Below are 18,289 nucleotides of genomic sequence, written 5' to 3'. Positions count from 1 at the left end.
AGACCGGGGTCTCCGTCCCGGTCGCTCCTGCGGGGGTGACTCTGGCGGCCGAGACGGAGGTGCCCACAGGGGTGCTGTTGGTGGGCTCGGCGGCGACGATCGTGCAGCCGCCGGGGCCGTCAACGGATTCGGCGCTTTCTGGCGTCGTGATGTCGTCTTCGACGGCGACGTCAGAGTCGGCCCTTGTTCCGCCCTCGGCTTCTCCCGTCCCGGGGGCGTGGAGAGGTCCCGTCCTTCGCTGGACATCCCGCGACGACCCGCCGAGGCGCCTCTATGCGCTGGATGACGCCGCCGAGTGGCATAGGTGGCAGGCGATGCACGGCGGTGTCGCCCAGGTTCAAGCGGCCCTGACCTCGGCGTTGGGAGTTTTGGCCAACACCGTGGTCCCTGGCAGCCAGGTATGTTGTTCCTGCCGCTTGTCGATGAGTTCCTTCTCCTTACTTTTTGCTTTAACGGCATGCTGTTTTGCAGGCTCTCCAAGAGGTCAGCCGGGAGAAGTCTGACTTCCTCCGGCGGCAGCGGAACCTCTGGGAACATTACAACACCGACAGGGAGCGCTCCAGGGGTCTGGCCCTGCAGCTTGGTGCCGCCCAGGGGGCCATTCGCGACCTGGAGGGGCGCGAGCAGGCGGTGCTAGAGGGGGCGCGGCGTGCCGAGGCCAAACTCCAGGCCGTCGCGGAGAAGGCCCGCCTCGACCTTGAGGAGTTCCAGGCCGCCATGGACAGGGCCCGTCGCGATGCCGAGGGGCTAAAAGCCGCTGCTGCTGAGCGGGCCCGTCGAGACGCCGAGGAACTGGCGCGGCTGAGGGGGGAGAATGGAGCCCTCCGCACGGAACGCGACCAATTCCGTTTGCAGGTGCATGGGCTCCAGTCCGCCTTGTCCTGCAGCGTCGACCGGGAGCACGAGCTGAAGGCCCAGGCCGATGGTGAGGCTCTTTCTGCTCCTGCATTTTTGTGTCGTTGGTGTTTCGCTTCCTTTGACTTGGTGGGATTTCTTGAGCGGCTCCTGCAGATGACATCGCCAGGTTGCGGGTTCTGCTCAACGAGGAGTGCGGCGAGCATAGCGCCCTTCGGGATGCGGTCCGCATCATCTGCGAGGACTTCGGCGTTGCTCCGGAGGAGGGGTCGAGCTCGCTGCCGGCTCGTGTCCTCGAGGTGCGCCGTCGCCGCCGCGAGATCGCCGTGGACGCGCTTCACCTTGGTGTGCGGCGCGCCTTCGGGGTCTTCGGCTCTCACTACGCCGACATTAATTTTGTCGGGATGAGTGAGGGGTACTGCGCCGGCTACACCGACGCCGAGCTGGACGAGATCGACTCCGTGGTGACCGCGCCGGCAGAGGCCCTCGCGAAGCTCCTGGAGGATGAAGCCGTCCCCCCTGCCGATCCTGAGGCCGCTCCTGCTGACCCTGAGGCCGCCGCCGTCGCCGACCCTGAAACCGCCGCTCCTGTTGACCCCGAAGCCGCCGCTTTAGCCGACCCCGGAACCACTGCTCCAGTCGACCCTCCTGTTAATTAGCTATACCGGGCTTGTGCCCAAAAAAAGTTTGTACTTAAGTCAGTCGCTTTGAACTTGTTTGTGTTGGCCATACGGGCCTGTTCTTATGACTTTTTTATCTGCGCTAAGGAAACCGTTTCCCTTTGTTATTCCTTTGGTCTTGAAAGCTTTAGGATGCATTGCCGGGTGCGTCAGTAAGTTTTCGATGAGCGAAGGTACCGTAGCCGCTGGGGCGTAGGCTTTTTTTGCAGTCCGATCACAACTTGGCTGAGTACTGTTCACGCATCCTTATCTTTTTGCGTCCAAAGGTTTTCGAAAGGGAGTGTTCGGTTTTTTGAAAAAAGAAAAAACGTTTTCTTTTTAGCGGTGCCCAGCGGCTGGGGTCGGGACCCCTGATAGCCCCCGAGGGGTGTGCGATCCTGGAGCCAGGCTAGGGTCGGATACCCCTGAGTTTAAAAGAAAAGGCCTTCTTTTTTCGTGGAAGATCAAAACTGGTAGCCCCCGAGGGGTATGCGACCCTTGAGCGAGGCCAGGGTCGGATACCCCTGAGCTTAAACGAAAGGACCTGAGCCAAAGGGGCTCAGGGTTTCTTTTTACGCAGAAGAACAAAACTGGTAGCCCCCGAGGGGTATGCGACCCTTGAGCGAGGCCAGGGTCGGATACCCCTGAGCTTAAAACGAAAGAACGGAAAAGATGGCAAGACCATGCATAACTTGTAAATGAGAGCTATGGGTAGAAGCGCCTTAGCTGTTCTATGTTCCAGGCGTTGCTGAAGATTTGCCCGTCGGGAGTTGCCAGCTTGTAGGTGCCTGGCCGCAGCACTTGTGCGACGATGAACGGGCCTTCCCATGGGGGAGTCAACTTGTGCCGACCCCTGTTGTCTTGGACGAGGCGGAGCACTAGATCTCCGACGTTGAAGGCGCAGCCTTGTATCCTGCGGCTGTGGTAACGCCGTAGGGCCTGCTGGTACTTAGCTGAGTGTAGCAGGGCTACATCTCGCGCCTCGTCGAGTTGGTCTTGTGCGTCCTCGAGTGACGTCTGGTTTCCCTGTTCATCGTATGCTTTGACTCTCGGTGACCCATACTCCAAGTCGGTGGGCAAGATGGCCTCTGACCCGTAGACCATGAAGAATGGGGTGAACCCTGTCGCCCGGCTGGGGGTCGTCCTCAGGCTCCAGAGGACTGCTGGGAGCTCCACGACCCATCGTCCGCCGAATTTTTTGAGGCGGTCGAAGATCCGTGGCTTGAGACCCTGGAGTATCATGCCATTGGCTCATTCGACTTGCCCGTTCGTGCGGGGGTGCGCAACTGCCGCCCAATCCACTCGAATGTGGTGGTCGTCGCAGAACTGGAGGAATCTTTTTCCGGTGAACTGCGTACCGTTGTCGGTTATGATGGAGTTCGGGATCCCGAAGCGGTGGATGATGTCGGTGAAGAACTGCACTGCCTGCTTGGACCTGATTTGCGCCACAGGCCTTGCTTCGATCCATTTGGAAAACTTGTCGACAGCGACGTGTAGATGGGTGATGCCCCCGGGCGCCCTTTTGAAGGGTCCGACGAGATCCAGCCCCCAGACCGCGAACGGCCACGTGATGGGGATGGTTTGTAACGCCTGCGCGGGCAGGTGGGTTTGGCGGGCAAAGAACTGGCATCCTTCGCAAGTGCGGACTACCTGGGTAGCATCCGTGACCGCAGTTGGCCAGTAGAAACCTTGTCGGAAGGCATTGCCCACAAGCGTCCTTGGCGCAGCGTGGTGACCACAAGCCCCAGCGTGGATGTCTTGGATCAGCGCCTTTCCCTTTTCGATCGGGATGCAGCGCTGGAGGATCCCAGTGTGACTTCGCTTGTAAAGCTCCTGGTTGATGATGGTGAAGGATTTCGCACGGCGCGTGATCCTGCGGGCTTCGGTCTTGTCGGTCGGGAGCGCGTCGTGGATAAGGTAGTCGAGGTACGGGGCTCTCCAATCGGCCGAGGGGTCGGCCCCCGCCGCGGGGCCTACCTCGATTTCCATAACCACGGGATCGGGAGGCCTGGCTTCCGGGGCCGGGTCGGGTGGGGCAGCGTTGGTTCCCTTGGGATCGGTGCTCGGGTCCAGAACAGGCGGCGTGCTGCCGACCTCCCCTGGCTCGGATCCCGCTCCCAAGGCTAGGCATGCCCCGCTGACCCCTGCTGGCTCCGAGTAACGGATCAAAGGCTTCAGCTGGTTGCTAACGAAGACGCCGTCGGGGGCGGGCATTCGGCCGGACGCCGCCTTTGCGAGCTCGTCGGCGGCTTCATTGAAGCGCCTTGCGACGTGGTTGAGCTCCAACCCGTCGAACTTGTCCTCGAGCTTACGTACCTCGTTGCAGTAGGCGGCTATTTTAGGGTCATGGCAGCTCCATTCTTTCATGACTTGCTCGACGACCAACTGGGAATCGCCTCGGACGTCTAGTCGTCGGATGCCAAGCTCGATTGCAATGCGGAGCCCGTTGAGCAGGGCTTCATACTCAGCGACATTATTGGACGCAGGAAAATGGAGGCGGATCATGTACCTGATGCGTACGCCCAACGGAGAGACGAAGACGAGGCCTGCTCCGGCGCGGGCCCTCATCAGTGACCCGTCGAAGTACATCGTCCAGTACTCCTGCTCCTCTACTGCCGCCGGAGTTTGTACCTCTGTCCACTCGGCCACGAAATCGGCAAGTACCTGGGACTTAACGGCGGTGCGGGGGACGTAGGTGATACCCTGATCCATAAGCTCAAGCGCCCACTTCGCGATCCTTCCTGTTGCATTTGGGTTCCGGATTACTTCACCAAGCGGGAATGAAGAGACGACCGTTACCGGATGGGAGGTGAAGTAGTGGCGCAGCTTCCTCTTCGTGATGAGGATGGCGTAGACAAGCTTCTGGATCTGCGGGTATCGTGACTTGGACTCGGACAATACTTCGCTGATGAAGTACACTGGGCGTTGCACCTTAAGAGCGTGCCCCTCCTCCTCCCGTTCCACTACTAGGGCCGCGCTGACCACCTGGGTGGTCGCCGCGACGTAGAGTAGAAGGGTCTCGCCGTCGGCCGGCGGAACTAGAATTGGGGCCTTCGTCAGGAGGTCTTTGAGCCGGTCAAGTGCCTCCTGCACCTCGCTGGTCCACTCAAAGCGGTCGGACTTTTTCAGGAGCCGATAGAGGGGAAGTCCTCGCTCGCCGAGGCGCGAAATGAAGCGGCTTAGGGATGCTAAGCAACCCATGACGCGCTGTACTCCCTTTATGTTCCGGATCGGCCCTATGTCGTTGATGGCCGCTATCTTTTCTCGGTTTGCCTCGATGCCGCGCACGGAGACGATGAAGCCTAGCACATGCCCCTTGGGACCCCGAACACGCATTTCTCGAGGTTAAGCTTGATGCGCTTATCCCTTAGCCTTTCGAAGGCTAGCTCCAGGTCGGGAACGAGCTGATCGCCCTTCCTGGATTTGACAACGATGTCGTCGACGTAGGCCTCAACGGTCCACCCGATGAGGTCTCCGAAGCACTTAAGCATACATCGTTGGAAGGTAGCCCCGCGTTTTTGAGGCCGAACGGCATCTTAACATAGCAGTAGGGGCCAAAGGGGGTGATGAAGGAGGTGGCGAGCTGGTCGGCCTCTTCCAACGCAATCTGGTGATAGCCGGAGTATGCGTCGAGGAAACTGAGAGTTTCGCACCCAGCGGTTGAGTCAACTATTTGATCTATTCGTGGAAAAGGAAACGGATCCTTCGGGCACGCTTTGTTGAGTCCGGTATAGTCGACACACATCCTCCATTTCCCATTCTTTTTCGGTACAAGAACAGGATTGGCCAACCACTCGGGGTGGTGTACTTCCTTGATGAATCCGGCCGCCAGGAGCTTCTGGAGCTCTTCGCCAATGGCTTTGCGCCTTTCTTCGTCGAAACGGCGTAAGCCTTGCTTCACTGGCTTAGAGCCGGCCCTGATGTTCAAGGAATGCTCGGCGACTTCTCTCGGGATGCCTGGCATGTCCGAGGGCTTCCACGCGAAGACGTCGCTGTTCGCGCGGAGGAAGTCGACGAGCGCGCTTTCCTATTTGGAGGATAGGGCCGCGCTGATGCGCACGACCCCTCCATTGGAACAACTGGGATCGAGGGGGACTTCTTTGATGCCTTCGGTGGGCTCGAAGGAGGTACCTGACGGCTTGGCGTCGGGCCGATCCTCGATCGTCTCTTCGAGTTGGGCCGCCATGTCGCCCGAGACGGTGATGGCCGCGGCGTACTCGCAGCACTCGACGTCGCACTCGTATGCCTTCTGGAAGGTCGTGCCGACGGTGATGACCCCGTTAGGCCCTGGCAGCTTGAGCTTGAGGTAGGTGTAGTTGGGGATCGCCATGAACTTCGCGTAGCATGGCCGTCCCAAGATGGCATGGTAGGTTCCACGAAACCCTACCACCTCGAAGGCGAGGACCTCCTTCCTATAGTTGGAAGGGGTCCCAAACGTGACGGGTAGGTCGATCTGCCCGAGAGGCGTCGCCTGCTTCCCCGGCACGACGCCATGGAAGGGTGCCTTGCTAGGACGGAGACGGGAGCGGTCGATCCCCATGGCGTCGAGGGTCTCGGCGTAGAGGAGGTTGAGGCCGCTGCCCCCATCCATGAGTACCTTGGTGAGGCGTGTCGTGCCGACGATGGGGTCGACAACGAGAGGGTAGCGCCCCGGATGCCGGACGCGTCCCGGGTGGTCGGACCTATCAAAGGTGATGGCCGGTCCGGACCAATCGAGGAAAGCCGGGGTTGCAGGCTCGGCCGCGTAGACCTCCCGACGCTCTAGCTTTTGCTGGCGCCTGGTGTCGTACGCTGCGGAGCCCCCGAAGATCATGAAGCAGCCGTCCACTTTAGGAAAGCCGTCTTCCTTCTCCTCGTCCCCCTTCTTTTCCTCGTCGGGTTTCCGCTTCCGGTCACCTTTCACCGGATTGCCCACAAAGAACCTCTTCATGAGGTTACAATCTTTGTAGGCGTGCTTGACGGGGAACTCATGGTTCGGGCACGGCCCCTCGAGCAGCTTGTCGAAGAAGCCAGGAGCGCCGTCGGGGGGCGGTTGCCCCCGCTTGTGCTCGACTGCGGCTACGAGCGGTGCCTCGTGTCGCTGTTTGCCCTTCTTCTTCTGCGGCTGGCGGTTGGAGGTGCCTTCGTCGGCGTCCTCCTCCCGCTTCGCCTTGCCTTTGGAACGATCGAAGATCGCTCCAACTGCCTCTTCACCAGAAGCGTAGCTAGTGGCGATGTTGAGGAGCTCTTCCGTGGTTCGCGGTCCTCGGCGCCCTAGCTCGTGGACGAGGGGCCGGCAAGAGGTCCCTGCTAGGAAGGCTCCTATGACGTCGGCGTCGGCGACGTTGGAGAGCTCGGTGCGCTTTGTGGAGAAGCGCCGGATGTAATCCCGGAGGGACTCGTCCGCCCCCTGGCGACAGCTCCGGAGATCCCAGGAGTTGCCAGGGCGTGTGTACGTCCCTTGGAAGTTTCCTACGAAAACCTCCTTCAAGTCGCTCCAGTTGCGAATGCGTCCTGAAGGGATATGTTCTAGCCAGGCTCTTGTGGAGTCTGCCAGAAACAGGGGTAAGTTGCGGATGATGAACAGGTCATCGTCCGTCCCGCCGTCTTGACATGCAAGCCGGTAATCGCTGAGCCATACTCCAGGGTTGGTCTCCCCCGAGTATTTGGCCATGCTCGTGGGTTGCCTAAAGCGCGGCGGAAAGGGCGCATTCAGGATGCGCGTGGAGAAGGCCCGAGGTCCGGTCGCTCCGGGGCTCGGACTGCGGTCTTCCCCGCTGTCGTAGCGCCCGCCACGGTGGACGTGGTAGCCTTGATCTACCCCGTCCCCCCTGTCCGCGCGGGAGCGTCTCCGTGCGTTCAGGGTGTCGCGGGCGTCGCGGACGAGACCGACACGCTGGTGGACGGATCGGGCCTCGCCTTCCGCGGGTGGCGGTGTTCGTTGGGCGGTCGCAGCCGGATCCGCCCCCGGAGGGGGTTGATGGACAGATTCCCCCCGCCGTTCCGGAGGCGCGCCCTGCGTCGCCCGACTGGCGTTCTGGCCGCGTCGTCGAGACGCTGAACTTTCCGCCTGCTGGACGGCGGCGCACTCGAGCAGGTTGCGCATCTCTTGGCGTGCCCGTCGCTCCTCGGGCGTCGCTGGCTCGGGGAGCTGTTGGAGCAACACCGCCGCTGCGGCGACGTTCTGGCTAGCGCAGGCAAAGAGCGGCGGACGCTCTCCATCCGCACAGATGCGTTCCTGGACGTCGCGCGCTCGTTGTCGCGCTCCCCCCTCGTGGTAGGGGTGCTCAACTTCTTGGCGAGCGCCCACGTGCGCTTCCGGTTGCTGAGAGCACTCTGGGGCCCTGGGTAAGGCCCCAGTTGTAGCTGCGGCGCGTAAGGGGAGGGCCCGTTGCCTCCCCTCGGCACCATCGCCGTTGGACCCCTCGGAGTGCGCGTCAACCATCAGGCACTCGCGTGAGGGGCGAGGGCTCTCATTACTGGAGCCGGTGTCGGAGGTTGTCCTTGCCACGCCCACGAGCTCGTTGCTCGCCGGCGATGTGGTCAAGGACCGCGCTAGGAGGCGACCGTGAGCCCCCGTGGCGTTGCGTAGCCCGAAGAGCCATCCTTTCGGTGAGGCCCCTCTGGAAGGCGTCCGGCCGCTCGCCACCGTCCTGGCAGCGGGATCGGGGGCAGCGGAACGAGCGGGCAGGACGTGGACAGGGATCAGCTCAATCCCTTCCCCGGTGGCCAGGAAGTCCAGGCTCCCGAAACGGATCAGAGAGCCCAGAGCAAAACTGCTATCGTGATTGGCCATCTGTGACTTGGAGATGCACGCGCAAAGGTCCCCTACCTGGCGCGCCAACTGTCGTTGTCAAGATCAGCGGATCTAGACTTTAGACTAGTAAATTTCTTTTATGCGCGTGAGCCTCAGATGGTTGCGCGGGAGACACGGATTTAGACTGGTTCGGGCAAGGGAAGCCCTACGTCCAGTATCGAGGATGTTCGTATTGCCCACGCAGGGGTTCTGTAGTAGGGGGTTACAGATTGGCGAGAGAGGGACAGGTCCCAAGTCTCTTTGGTTTTTCGATGCTCCTCGCCAGAGCGGTAGTATACAATGGTGTGCTAGAGAAGAGGCTGGTTTCTCGATCCCCCCCGATCTCCCTCCTCCGGCTCTAGGTTCCTCCTTTTATACCGCAAGGGGCCGGCCGGAGTTACAATTGGGATCGGGTAAAAAAGGGGCTGTAAAGAGTAAAGAGTAAGATGGTAAAAAGCCTGGCAGGAAGGAGGGGAGAGGTCCTAGGCGCCCGACGTCCTGCCAACCCTAAACGCGTGCCGTCGTGCATGCCGGAAGGGGAGGTCGCCGGATGCCAAGTGTTGCAGCTCTCCGCAGGTAGCTACTTCGATGTTCGTAGGTACCAGGTTAGATCATGATGAGGCGGTTTCGTCGTCACCCCGCCGTCCGTTAGGGAGGACGGTGGGTACCGCTGCTCCGGCGATGGCTTGTAGAGAGGGGGAGCTTCACATCTGCACAACCGTTTGCGCGGGGCCCGAGGGCGTGCGGGACCTGAGGACGGGGCCGCTCCCTCCTTTGCTTCGATCGCCGCAGGTCATGAGTACCCTGCGACGAACAGGAGCCGGCCGCCGGCACTGTAGCTCGCACAGGACGGTCGTGCACGGGTACTTGCGCCGGGTTGCGTGAGGGGCGCGGTCGCCCTGCGCTCTGCCAACTCTGCGGTGCATTTATGGTGAGGCCGACGGGGGGACCCACGGGTTTTGTCTTGTATAGGCGGACCGCATCCGAGGGGGTCTTCGGACTTGTGGGCCCCAGTGTGCCCGACCCCTCCGCTTAGGGTCGGGCGAGGCGGAGAACTCCGTGGTGCGGGGTCGGGCGCTCCCGACCCTGAGATCGCAGTTGGGCGAGGCGGAGATTTTGCGGAGGGAGGTCAGGCGCTCCCGATCCTGACGCCTGGGTCGGGCGAGGCGGAGATTTGATCATGCTTTGGTGGGCCTGGGCCTTCATGTTTGTTTCTTTAAACAGTGTGTTAGGGGGTCGTTAATATTTCCCCCCAACACCGCCGTTGTTTACCGTGTCACCTTTTACCACCACCGTAACTCTTTGTCAAGCCGCCGCCGCTGATCAAAATTCCACCGCCACAACACCTTCCCCGTCGATTCCTCTCGCCCACACCTCCGCTAATACCTCGCCTACAACCGTGTCAGCTTGTTGTCCAGCTTCTTTGCCGGCAAACCCTTAACCGCCGCCGTTTTCGTCCGCCACCGCCGAACCTCCTGCTCACGGTGAGCTTTACCTTGCTGTTGTTTTCTTTCCTTGTGGTCAGCCGCAGGTAAGCGTCTGGGGTACTAGGAAGCTGTAGGAGTAGTTGGAGAGGTGAGATACGCCATCGCCATGCTTGGCCATGGCCGACCGTCAGTTCCGCTGCCCGCCGCCGTGGAGGGTAGCTCCGGCCATCTCCCGGGGAGCTGCCGCCGCGCACGGGTGAGCTATGGCATGGAGATGCTTTCCCAGCCTGGCCCCGTCGCCGGTGGGACGTCGGCCGGCGAACCGTGCCGCCCTTGTCGCGCTCGGTTTTGGCGCGAGAAGGAAGAAGACGCTAGCGTCGGCAGGCCCGCGTGTCAGAAGGAGAAGGGGGGATAGTAGAAGGGCCAGTCGGGGCGCAGTGGAAGTAAGGTGGGCTGGGGTCCAGCAGGCCCAAGCACCGGTGCGAGGCCGTCGGGCCGGTTTGGCAGACCGGATGCCATGAGAAAGAAAGAAAAAGGAGTTGGCCGTTGGGCCGAAAAAAGAAAAGGAAAGGAGGACAGGGAAAGAAATCGGCCCAGTGGGCCCGGCAGAGGAGAAATGGCCGGCGGCTAGAAGGAATAGGAGGAGGAAGTGGACCCGAGCTGCGGGCCCAGCGCAAGTGAGAGGGGGTAGAGAGGGGGCGAGTGAGAAACGTTGGGCCGGGAGTTTTTGGGAAAAATTTATATTTTCTTTTGTTAGAATAATAGCTTAAATTCGTTTATCACCTTTTAAATCACAAAAATTTCTAGGAGTGTCCAAAATTAGTGAAACCAATTTTGTTAGGATTATTTTATTTTCCTTTATGCATTAAAATTTTTATACCTTAGGAAAAATAATAAAAAATTAGGTATTTGTTTAATGCCTTTTCATTAAGGTATTTAAATAAATACTTAACCTTTATTAAATACATAAAATATGGAATAATGTTTTTATATTCACAAATTATTATTAACTCATAGGAAATTAGGTTTTGAGACTAGAAAATAATTATAATGGAAAAAGCCTAAGGTAGGATTAGTAAAGGAAATAAAAATGTTGGGTTAATCTTTTCGGGTTTTTGTGTGTTGGCTTGCAACTTTATCATGCTAAATTGTGTAGTCACTTGTTGGCTTGCAACTTTATCATGAAGGAAAGTTGCATAGTCTTGTATTCAAAAAGTTGCATCACTAACCCATGCATATGCTATGTCGTAGACACCGAAGCACCGGAAGAGGAATTCTTGGAATTATCAGAAGGATCTTCGAAGTTTGAGGAGATCGTTGAGTTGATCCCCTGCGAAGCCAATCAGTCAGACAGTGCTAACATTTTTATAGAACAAGGCAAGCCCCGGTGCATTTATACCTGTCTACTTTGGAAGTATTATTTCATGTGTCCAATTATTGGTTAATTTCTATATGAATGCATTAAGTCTAGGAGTTGATTGAAACCCATTCTTGTGCATAATCATACCTTGTTTTAAGGACATCTTTGCCACTTGTTCAAACAATTAGTAAGTAACCCAAGTTCAGAAATGCTTCGATGCTTAAAGTAACTTGGTTACCGAACCTTAAGGTGAAATGTTGGGTCATACATGCTATTTATGGAAAGGTAGCTTGGAAGTTTGAAAGGCAGGCAGAAGCTAGAGATGTTAGTTCTGTCTGCTAGTTTAATCTGGTTAAGGCCCGATCGTTGTCTTAACCTTTGATCAAGTGAATGACACCTGGTTACTTACTGGGTATGGGACCAGAAAAGCCCGGTAGGTTAGTAAACTCTCTGATCGGGAATATTCCGTACCCGTGCTTAACGTGCTGGAGATTGGCAGGGGCGTAGCCTGAAACTCACATGGAGATCAGGCCAGACGTGGGGTCCCATGAGAGGGTGCATCCCTGGGTTCGGGTAGTCTTATTCCCTATCCTTGGGTTTGCTAATCGAAAGGTCGTTACGTATGACCCGGACAGTCGTACATAGCTGGTGATCAGGGTGCTCTCCTGCAGGATGTAAATTGATCCGGGTCGCCGCAATTCTCGGTTATGAATGCACTTGATCACTGTTGAGCATCGTAGTATATTTTCATGAATACAATGTCTTTCCAATAATAATTTGATGTATGACTTAATTTCTTACTGCTTGCAAAAGTATCTTGTTATCAGTTAGCTTGGTTAGGTAATAACTTAATTGAGTTAAAAGATAAAGCTAAGGTCTCACTTTTTAGTAAGCTCTTTTGGCAAAAAGTGTTCAGCCAGTACACTAAATAGCTATCATATAGTTCCAGAAAAATTATTATATTGGTTAGTCGGGTAAGCCTTGCTGAGTACCCCGTACTCAGGGTTATCCCTTATGGCTGTTTCAGAAGCACCGCAGGAGTCCGCAGAGGAGGAAGCCCCGAAAAACTAGGGTATTGTTACGAGTCTTGCAATACCCTCAGAAGAAAAACTTAAATGTTCATCTCCTTCCTGGACCAGTTTATGTTTAAAGCTCCTAGAACCTCTCTGACCTGCACTGTTAAGTTTATTTCAAACTATGTTCTGTATTAATTCGTACCCTTGTATGTATGTAAAAATATAATATATGTTGATGCTTTCCCATCGTGGAAACGATCCTGATGTATGGTTATGAGACAAGACGTGGATCTTTCGAGGAGTCCTAGGGATACTCGACGGACTACCGGACTTATACTGTTTTAAGTGCGTTTCGGATAATTGCTGTTCCAACAGCAATTAGGCGCATTTAAACCAGTTTAACTTGGGCGTTTCCGCCACAGGACCCGTCGCCGAGATGAGGAAGGGTAGCAGGGCTGGTGGCATGTCGATTCGAGATGAGGGAAGGTGGAGGAGCAAGGGCTAGCGTTGATTTCGAGGTGGAGGGTGGCAGAGGAGCAAGGGTCTAGCCACGATTTGGAATGGAGGGTGGCTGAGGAGCAGAGGTGAAGGCAACGGAGGAACATGGGCGCGACTGCGGATTTGTACGGAGGTCGACGGAGGAGCAGTGGCCCACGTCGATCCTGGGTGGAGGAGAGCAGCGAAGCAGCGGCGCGGTTGCCGTGATTGGAGAGGAGCGACGCTGGGTGAGGAAGAAGAGGTGAGAGGAAAGGACGGGATCAATTAGCATATTAATCCTAAAAAAGATTCCACTTGCAGAGTAGTTCTAGGGTGAAATATAAGTATTCAATTTTAGATTTGCTGTTGGAGAAGGTAACTTTAGAGTACTAAATTTTTCTTTCTCCTATATCTAAAAGTGTTTTTAGGTATTCAATTTTATCGAAGCTATGGAGGTGCTCTTACATTGTTAACAGCCACCCCATAGCCGTACAGTACAGATTTGGGGGCATCAGTCCATAAAAACTTCCTTTCCCTCGTCCGGATGTTCCGTTGGGATACAGTATCCAGGAAAATAATTCTCACGACCGTTAACGGTGGGCCCCACGGTTCTGGCTCAGGTGCCTGCCCATTTGACCTTTCTTCTTCTCCAGGAAAGACGACAAAGGCAACGGTAAAGTCCAAAACAGAAGATGCTCGTGCTCCCCGCCCAGCCACTGCTGCCATGGCCATTCGCCGTTACCAGGCACAGTAATAATACCGCCACCCCACCTCCCGAACGTTCGAGCCCAACGGCTACTTTGAGCCCTTCTCCTCCGCCTACTTAAACGCACCCCGTTGCCACGGGCACAGAGCCACAGACCACGCCTTCTGCTTCTCCGGTTCTCCCTGCCTCACTCCGCGGAACATCCCCGCGTTTCCCACCCCGTTCTTGTGCTGTCTGTGTTGCCAGCTCTTCTCCTCCAATGGCGTCAAGGGCGGCGCTCCTCCTCTGCGTTTCGGTGGTCCTCGCCGCAGCAGCCGCTGCCGAGGCCAGGGACTTCGTCGTCGGCGGTGCCAACGACGGCTGGAAGGCGCAGGTGCAGCCTGACGCGCTCACCAAGTGGGCCTCAGTCCTCCGCTTCCAGATCGGCGACAAGCTCGGTAAGAGATCCCTCTCCGCCGACGCTTCTAGCTCAGTGAACCGAGTCTTGGGATCGCAAAGATTTTCTGCCGTTATATAATTTCCTCATTCCTCCCCTGTTTCTTGAACTCCTCTGTTTCGCGGCCGCGCAGTGTTCAAGCTCGACGGCGCGGCGGACTCGGTGCTGGAGGTGACCCGGGACGACTACAACCGCTGCAGCACGGCGGCTCCGCTCGCCACCCACAAGGCCGTCGCCGGCGGCAGCGCCGCCACGGTGCCGCTGCCCCGCTCCGGGCCATACTATTTCGTCGGCAGTGCTCCGGGCAGCTGCAAAAAGGGCGAGCGCCTCCTCCTCATCGTCCTGTCGGAGAAGCACGGCCGTGCCCGCCTCCGGGGCCTCGCGCCCGTGCTGGCCCCGGCGCTCGCGCCCGAGGCTCAGTCCCCACTTGCCGCCAGTTCCGTTGGGGGCCCTGCCGCGGCGCCGGCGCCAGCCACCGGGGCGGCCGGGAGGACGGCGGCTGCTGGGAACGGTGGTCAGCTGCTTCTCGGCGCCGCCGCCGTTCTTGGGGCTCTGCTTGTTGGGTGGTAGTGGCGTTTTGTGTACTTTGATTCGTTTTGCTTGCTGTTAAGCTCAAAGGAAACAAGGAAAGGGTCTGCTTCTTCTTCTGTCTGTAGAAGAAGAGAGGGTAGTTTGTGGGGCCTAGTTTGTGTGGGAGATGATCAATCATAAATGGATAATTCACAAATCATGACATGGTTGCATCAAGTTTTTACTACTCCTTTGGGCAATAAGAGCCACCGAAATGTCGTGTTACTCCTTTGCCGTCCCTTTCGTTCTTGTGCCAATCCAGGAAAACTAGCAACAAAATCGCACACGGGCAGTGCGCACTGCAGCGTCCTATGAAATTGAGGATCCTGCATTTTTTGCAAGTGCACTTGCAAGCGAGAGATCCGACGAACATAAGGGGACAAAATTATCGATCTGATTAGATTCAGTGGATCATTCTTGAATATTGTCTGACTAGTACGGGAAGCCGTAATGAGCTCTTGAATATAGCACATTGTTACTCCCTCTACTCCAAACTGTACGTGGTTTTGATTTTTCTAGGTGTACTTATATTAGATATAATGTATATCTAGATGTATAATAATATCTATAAATATAGAAAACAATTTGGAATAGTTGGAACAGAGGGAGTAATTGATAACTTGCCCCCAGCTATCCGACGACAAATTTTACTGACATAGTTGCAAGATACATGACGGGAAAAAAATCCATTTATTTATGTTGATGGTAGAATTTTTAAATCTGAATACTCAGTGATGGCTAACTGATACTGTCAATTTCGGTGTTCATCTATCATACCACTTGATCAGTAGCATTCGCCATTTTCAGAGCTGCTAGTCTGCCCCAGGTCTCTCAAAAACTTTGCGAATGCCACTTCAGAAGACCCGCCTTCCTTGATAGCCTCCAAGGCCCCGTCCTTGGTGACCGCGAGCCGCTCCCTCGGCATCTTCCCTTCCTCCGTGTCCATCACAAGCCTCACCTTCGCTTCCACCTCCTCGGCCTTGACGAACTCCTCGTATCCTTCCATCTCGACCGCGATCTTCATCTCCTCAACCAAGAACACCTTGTTCATACTCTGCTCCGCGTACAGCGGCCAGCATATCATCGGTAACCCTGCCATCATCGCCTCCAGCGTGGAGTTCCACCCGCAGTGTGTCACGAAGGCAGCGACTGCCTCGTGCTGCACCACCTCTGACTGTGGCGCCCAGTTCTTCACCACCATGCCCCTGTTCCTCGTCCTCTCCAAGAACCCCGCCGGAAGCAGCCGCTCCAAGTCCGGCTCAGGGAACCGGCTCTGCTCCTCCCGCGGGCTCCTCACCGCCCACAAGAACCGGTGGCCGGATCTCTCTAACCCGCGGGCGATCTCCTGCAGCTGCGCGGCCGAGAAGGCGCCCATGCTGCCGAAGCAGAGGAACACGACGCTCCCCTTGGGCTGCGCATCGAGCCACGCGAGGCATTCGTGCCTCTCGCCGCCGCCACCGTAGCTCCCTCCCTGTTTGTTGCCGGCGTTGACCAGAGGCCCGATGCAGTAGACTCTCGGCGTCGGCCTGCCGGGAACGCAGACGCCGTCTACGAGGGCTTTCAGGGCCCTGGGCTCCAGCCAATCGAAGGTGTTGACCAGCACGCCCGTGCCCTCCGCCATGCGCTTGAACTGGTAGAGACGGACCTTGGCCGCTTCGCTCTCCTTGTCCTGCACCGTCTGGAGCATGTCCACCGCGCGGATCGGCGGCATGCCGGGGCAGCAGTGCACGGGTGTGTTCCTGTCCATCTCCCTGAACGGCGGCACGTTGGGGTAAAAGTATGGCAGGTTGAGGAAGACGGCGAGGTTACTGGCCGCGGAGGGGAAGAAGAAGTAGGCGGGGACGCCGAGCTCGGCCGCGACGTCGAGCGCGTCGACGCAGAACATGTCGAGCAGCAGCGCGTCGGCGCCGCCGAGGGGCAGCGAGCGCAGGAGGTCCCGGAGCGCCGGGTTGGCGAGGCGGAGCGTGTCGAGGCTGCGCCTCACCGGGTGCGCCCCGGCGTCGGGGCTGGCCGGCGCCGGCAGGAGGCGGAACGCGATGGCCGGGTTGGCGGTCGCGAGGCGCGCCACCGCGGCGGCCGACACGGCATCGGCGTCGGGCGGGTCGACGACGGCGATGAGCACGGCGAGGCCGTGGCGCAGGAGGGCCTTGGCTAGTTCCACCATGGGGGTGAGGTGGCCCACTCCCAGCGAAGGGTATAGCACGAGCGTCTTCTTCTCCATGGGTGCGCGCGCTGGTGTTGAGCGAGCTTGGGTTCCGACTTGCAGCTGCACGCATCAGTGCTTTTTATAGGAGGCAGCTATAGCTGTTGGATCCGCGACAGCATTTGTTTTTTTTAAAAAAATACTGCGACAGCAGTTGTTGGCAAGCGCTTTGCATCCATGAAAAGAAGTGAAAAGGAATCGATCCTTGGGAGAGACGTTCACACTAGAGGGTAGATTGTGCGATTCTTCCAAGTACTGCGCGTTACAGTGGTCAAGATCAGATATACGGCCCCGTTTGTTCTTTTAGAGCTCCTAATATTTCTATCACATTAAATACTTAGATACTAATTAGAAGTATTAAACATAAACTAATTACAAAACTAATTGCACAGATGAATGCTAATTTGCGAGATGAATCTATTAAACTTAATTAGTTCATGATTTGATAATGTGGTGCTACAATAAACATGTGCTAATGATGGATTAATTAGACTTAATAGATTCGTCTCGGGAATTAGCCTTCATTTATGTAGTTAGTTTTATAATTAGCTCATATTTAATCCTCTTAATTAGTCTTCAAATATTTGATATGATATGAATTTTAATCGGAACTGATCACCCCAAATGTTCTGCTCGTTCAGACGTCCGAGTGGAATAGTCGAAGCCAGCGCCTCCCACCTCCCAAGCGAGCCTCTCATGCATGCCTGTGCCATTTTCCGTCTGCGTCATGGATGATGTTATCCACATGCGTCTGTTTCTCTCGTCGATCAGAGAGGGGAAGAGCTTCCTCTGCCGTTGAGCCTCTACCTCTGAGCCGCCGTGTGGGCTCCATCGCATTTGCGCCCACGTGGCATTGACTCAACGTCATAGAGTTCAACAGCAGAGGATCTCGTTCCCAAAGAGAACTTTGATGCGTTGCGAGGGAAAAGAAGGAAAGAAGAAAATGAGAGGAGTTTGATGCTTTTATATCAATGTCAAGGAAAGAGTCCCAATAGAAATTTCACATTGACATTTATAAGGTAGCCACGTAAGCAAAAAAGTAACGATGTACATTTAGGGTCTGTTTGGTAGCTCCGGCTCTCGCTAAAATGGTTTCGGTTGCGGCTCCTTCGACGAAGCAGCTTCTTTGGTTGACTTGAAGCCCGTTTTGAAAAACATTTGGTAAAACGACTTCTTCTATTTTATCAGGACAGACGAAACATATCAAATGTCAAACATGTCCTTATCTATTTGATTTCATTCTGCACATGGGTTTTATATTTTCCATCAATTTATAATGTGATTGTATATAAAATAAAATTAATGTATAGATTAACAAACAAAACTATAGATTAATCTTTTTTCTCATATGATTTTTCTTTCTCTTAGGCTTTTTTTTTCAACACCGACATCCTTTTTAACTCTGCCTTATCATTTCCGTGGAGGGAATTTTTTATTTTTAATCTATTTTTAAATATAATTTTAAAAATAACCTTAGAAGAGATTATTTGCGGCGGGTGACCCTTTTGCCCGCGCCAGACCGCCTGGCGCGGCAGGAAGCCTCCACCGCGCCACATGCATTGGCGCGGCGGATCCCTGCCACGCTGGCGCGGCGCGGCACCGGGCTAGGTAGGCGCTGACATGGGGAGGCGCTTGCCTCCTACACACGCGCGCCGGCTCCTTCCTCCCTCCCTCCTCTCTTTCTTCTTCCTCCAGTAATTCCGAGCCCAACCGTTCCACACGCCGCCGGCCGCCTCCACCCCCAAATCCACCCAAAATCCGACGATTTCGGTGGGGAAAGGAGTGAGAATTGGTCAACGCTTTGT

General features: G+C 56.2%; 2 protein-coding genes across 2 annotated transcripts; one reads left to right on the top strand and one right to left on the bottom strand.

Moving 5' to 3' along the window:
• The first annotated feature begins 13,408 nt into the window (after nucleotides 1-13,408).
• LOC101771000 (early nodulin-like protein 1) lies at nucleotides 13,409-14,506 on the top strand. Its single transcript, XM_004973079.4, has 2 exons — nucleotides 13,409-13,712; nucleotides 13,845-14,506. The coding sequence occupies exons 1-2, from the start codon at nucleotides 13,535-13,537 to the stop codon at nucleotides 14,279-14,281; spliced, it is 615 nt and encodes a 204-aa protein (XP_004973136.1). The 5' UTR covers nucleotides 13,409-13,534; the 3' UTR covers nucleotides 14,282-14,506.
• Nucleotides 14,507-14,952: 446 nt separating this feature from the next.
• Nucleotides 14,953-16,525, bottom strand: LOC101770594 (anthocyanidin 5,3-O-glucosyltransferase). The gene has a single exon (XM_004973078.3). It carries the CDS (start codon nucleotides 16,500-16,502, stop codon nucleotides 15,066-15,068), a length of 1,437 nt encoding a protein of 478 aa, XP_004973135.1. The 5' UTR covers nucleotides 16,503-16,525; the 3' UTR covers nucleotides 14,953-15,065.
• Nucleotides 16,526-18,289: the final 1,764 nt, after the last annotated feature.

The sequence above is a fragment of the Setaria italica genome, chromosome VI (assembly GCF_000263155.2).
Source record: "Setaria italica strain Yugu1 chromosome VI, Setaria_italica_v2.0, whole genome shotgun sequence".
Lineage (NCBI taxonomy): Eukaryota > Viridiplantae > Streptophyta > Magnoliopsida > Poales > Poaceae > Setaria > Setaria italica.
The sequence above is the reverse complement of the archived record's forward strand: the minus strand, read 5'-3'. Positions and strand labels throughout refer to the sequence as shown.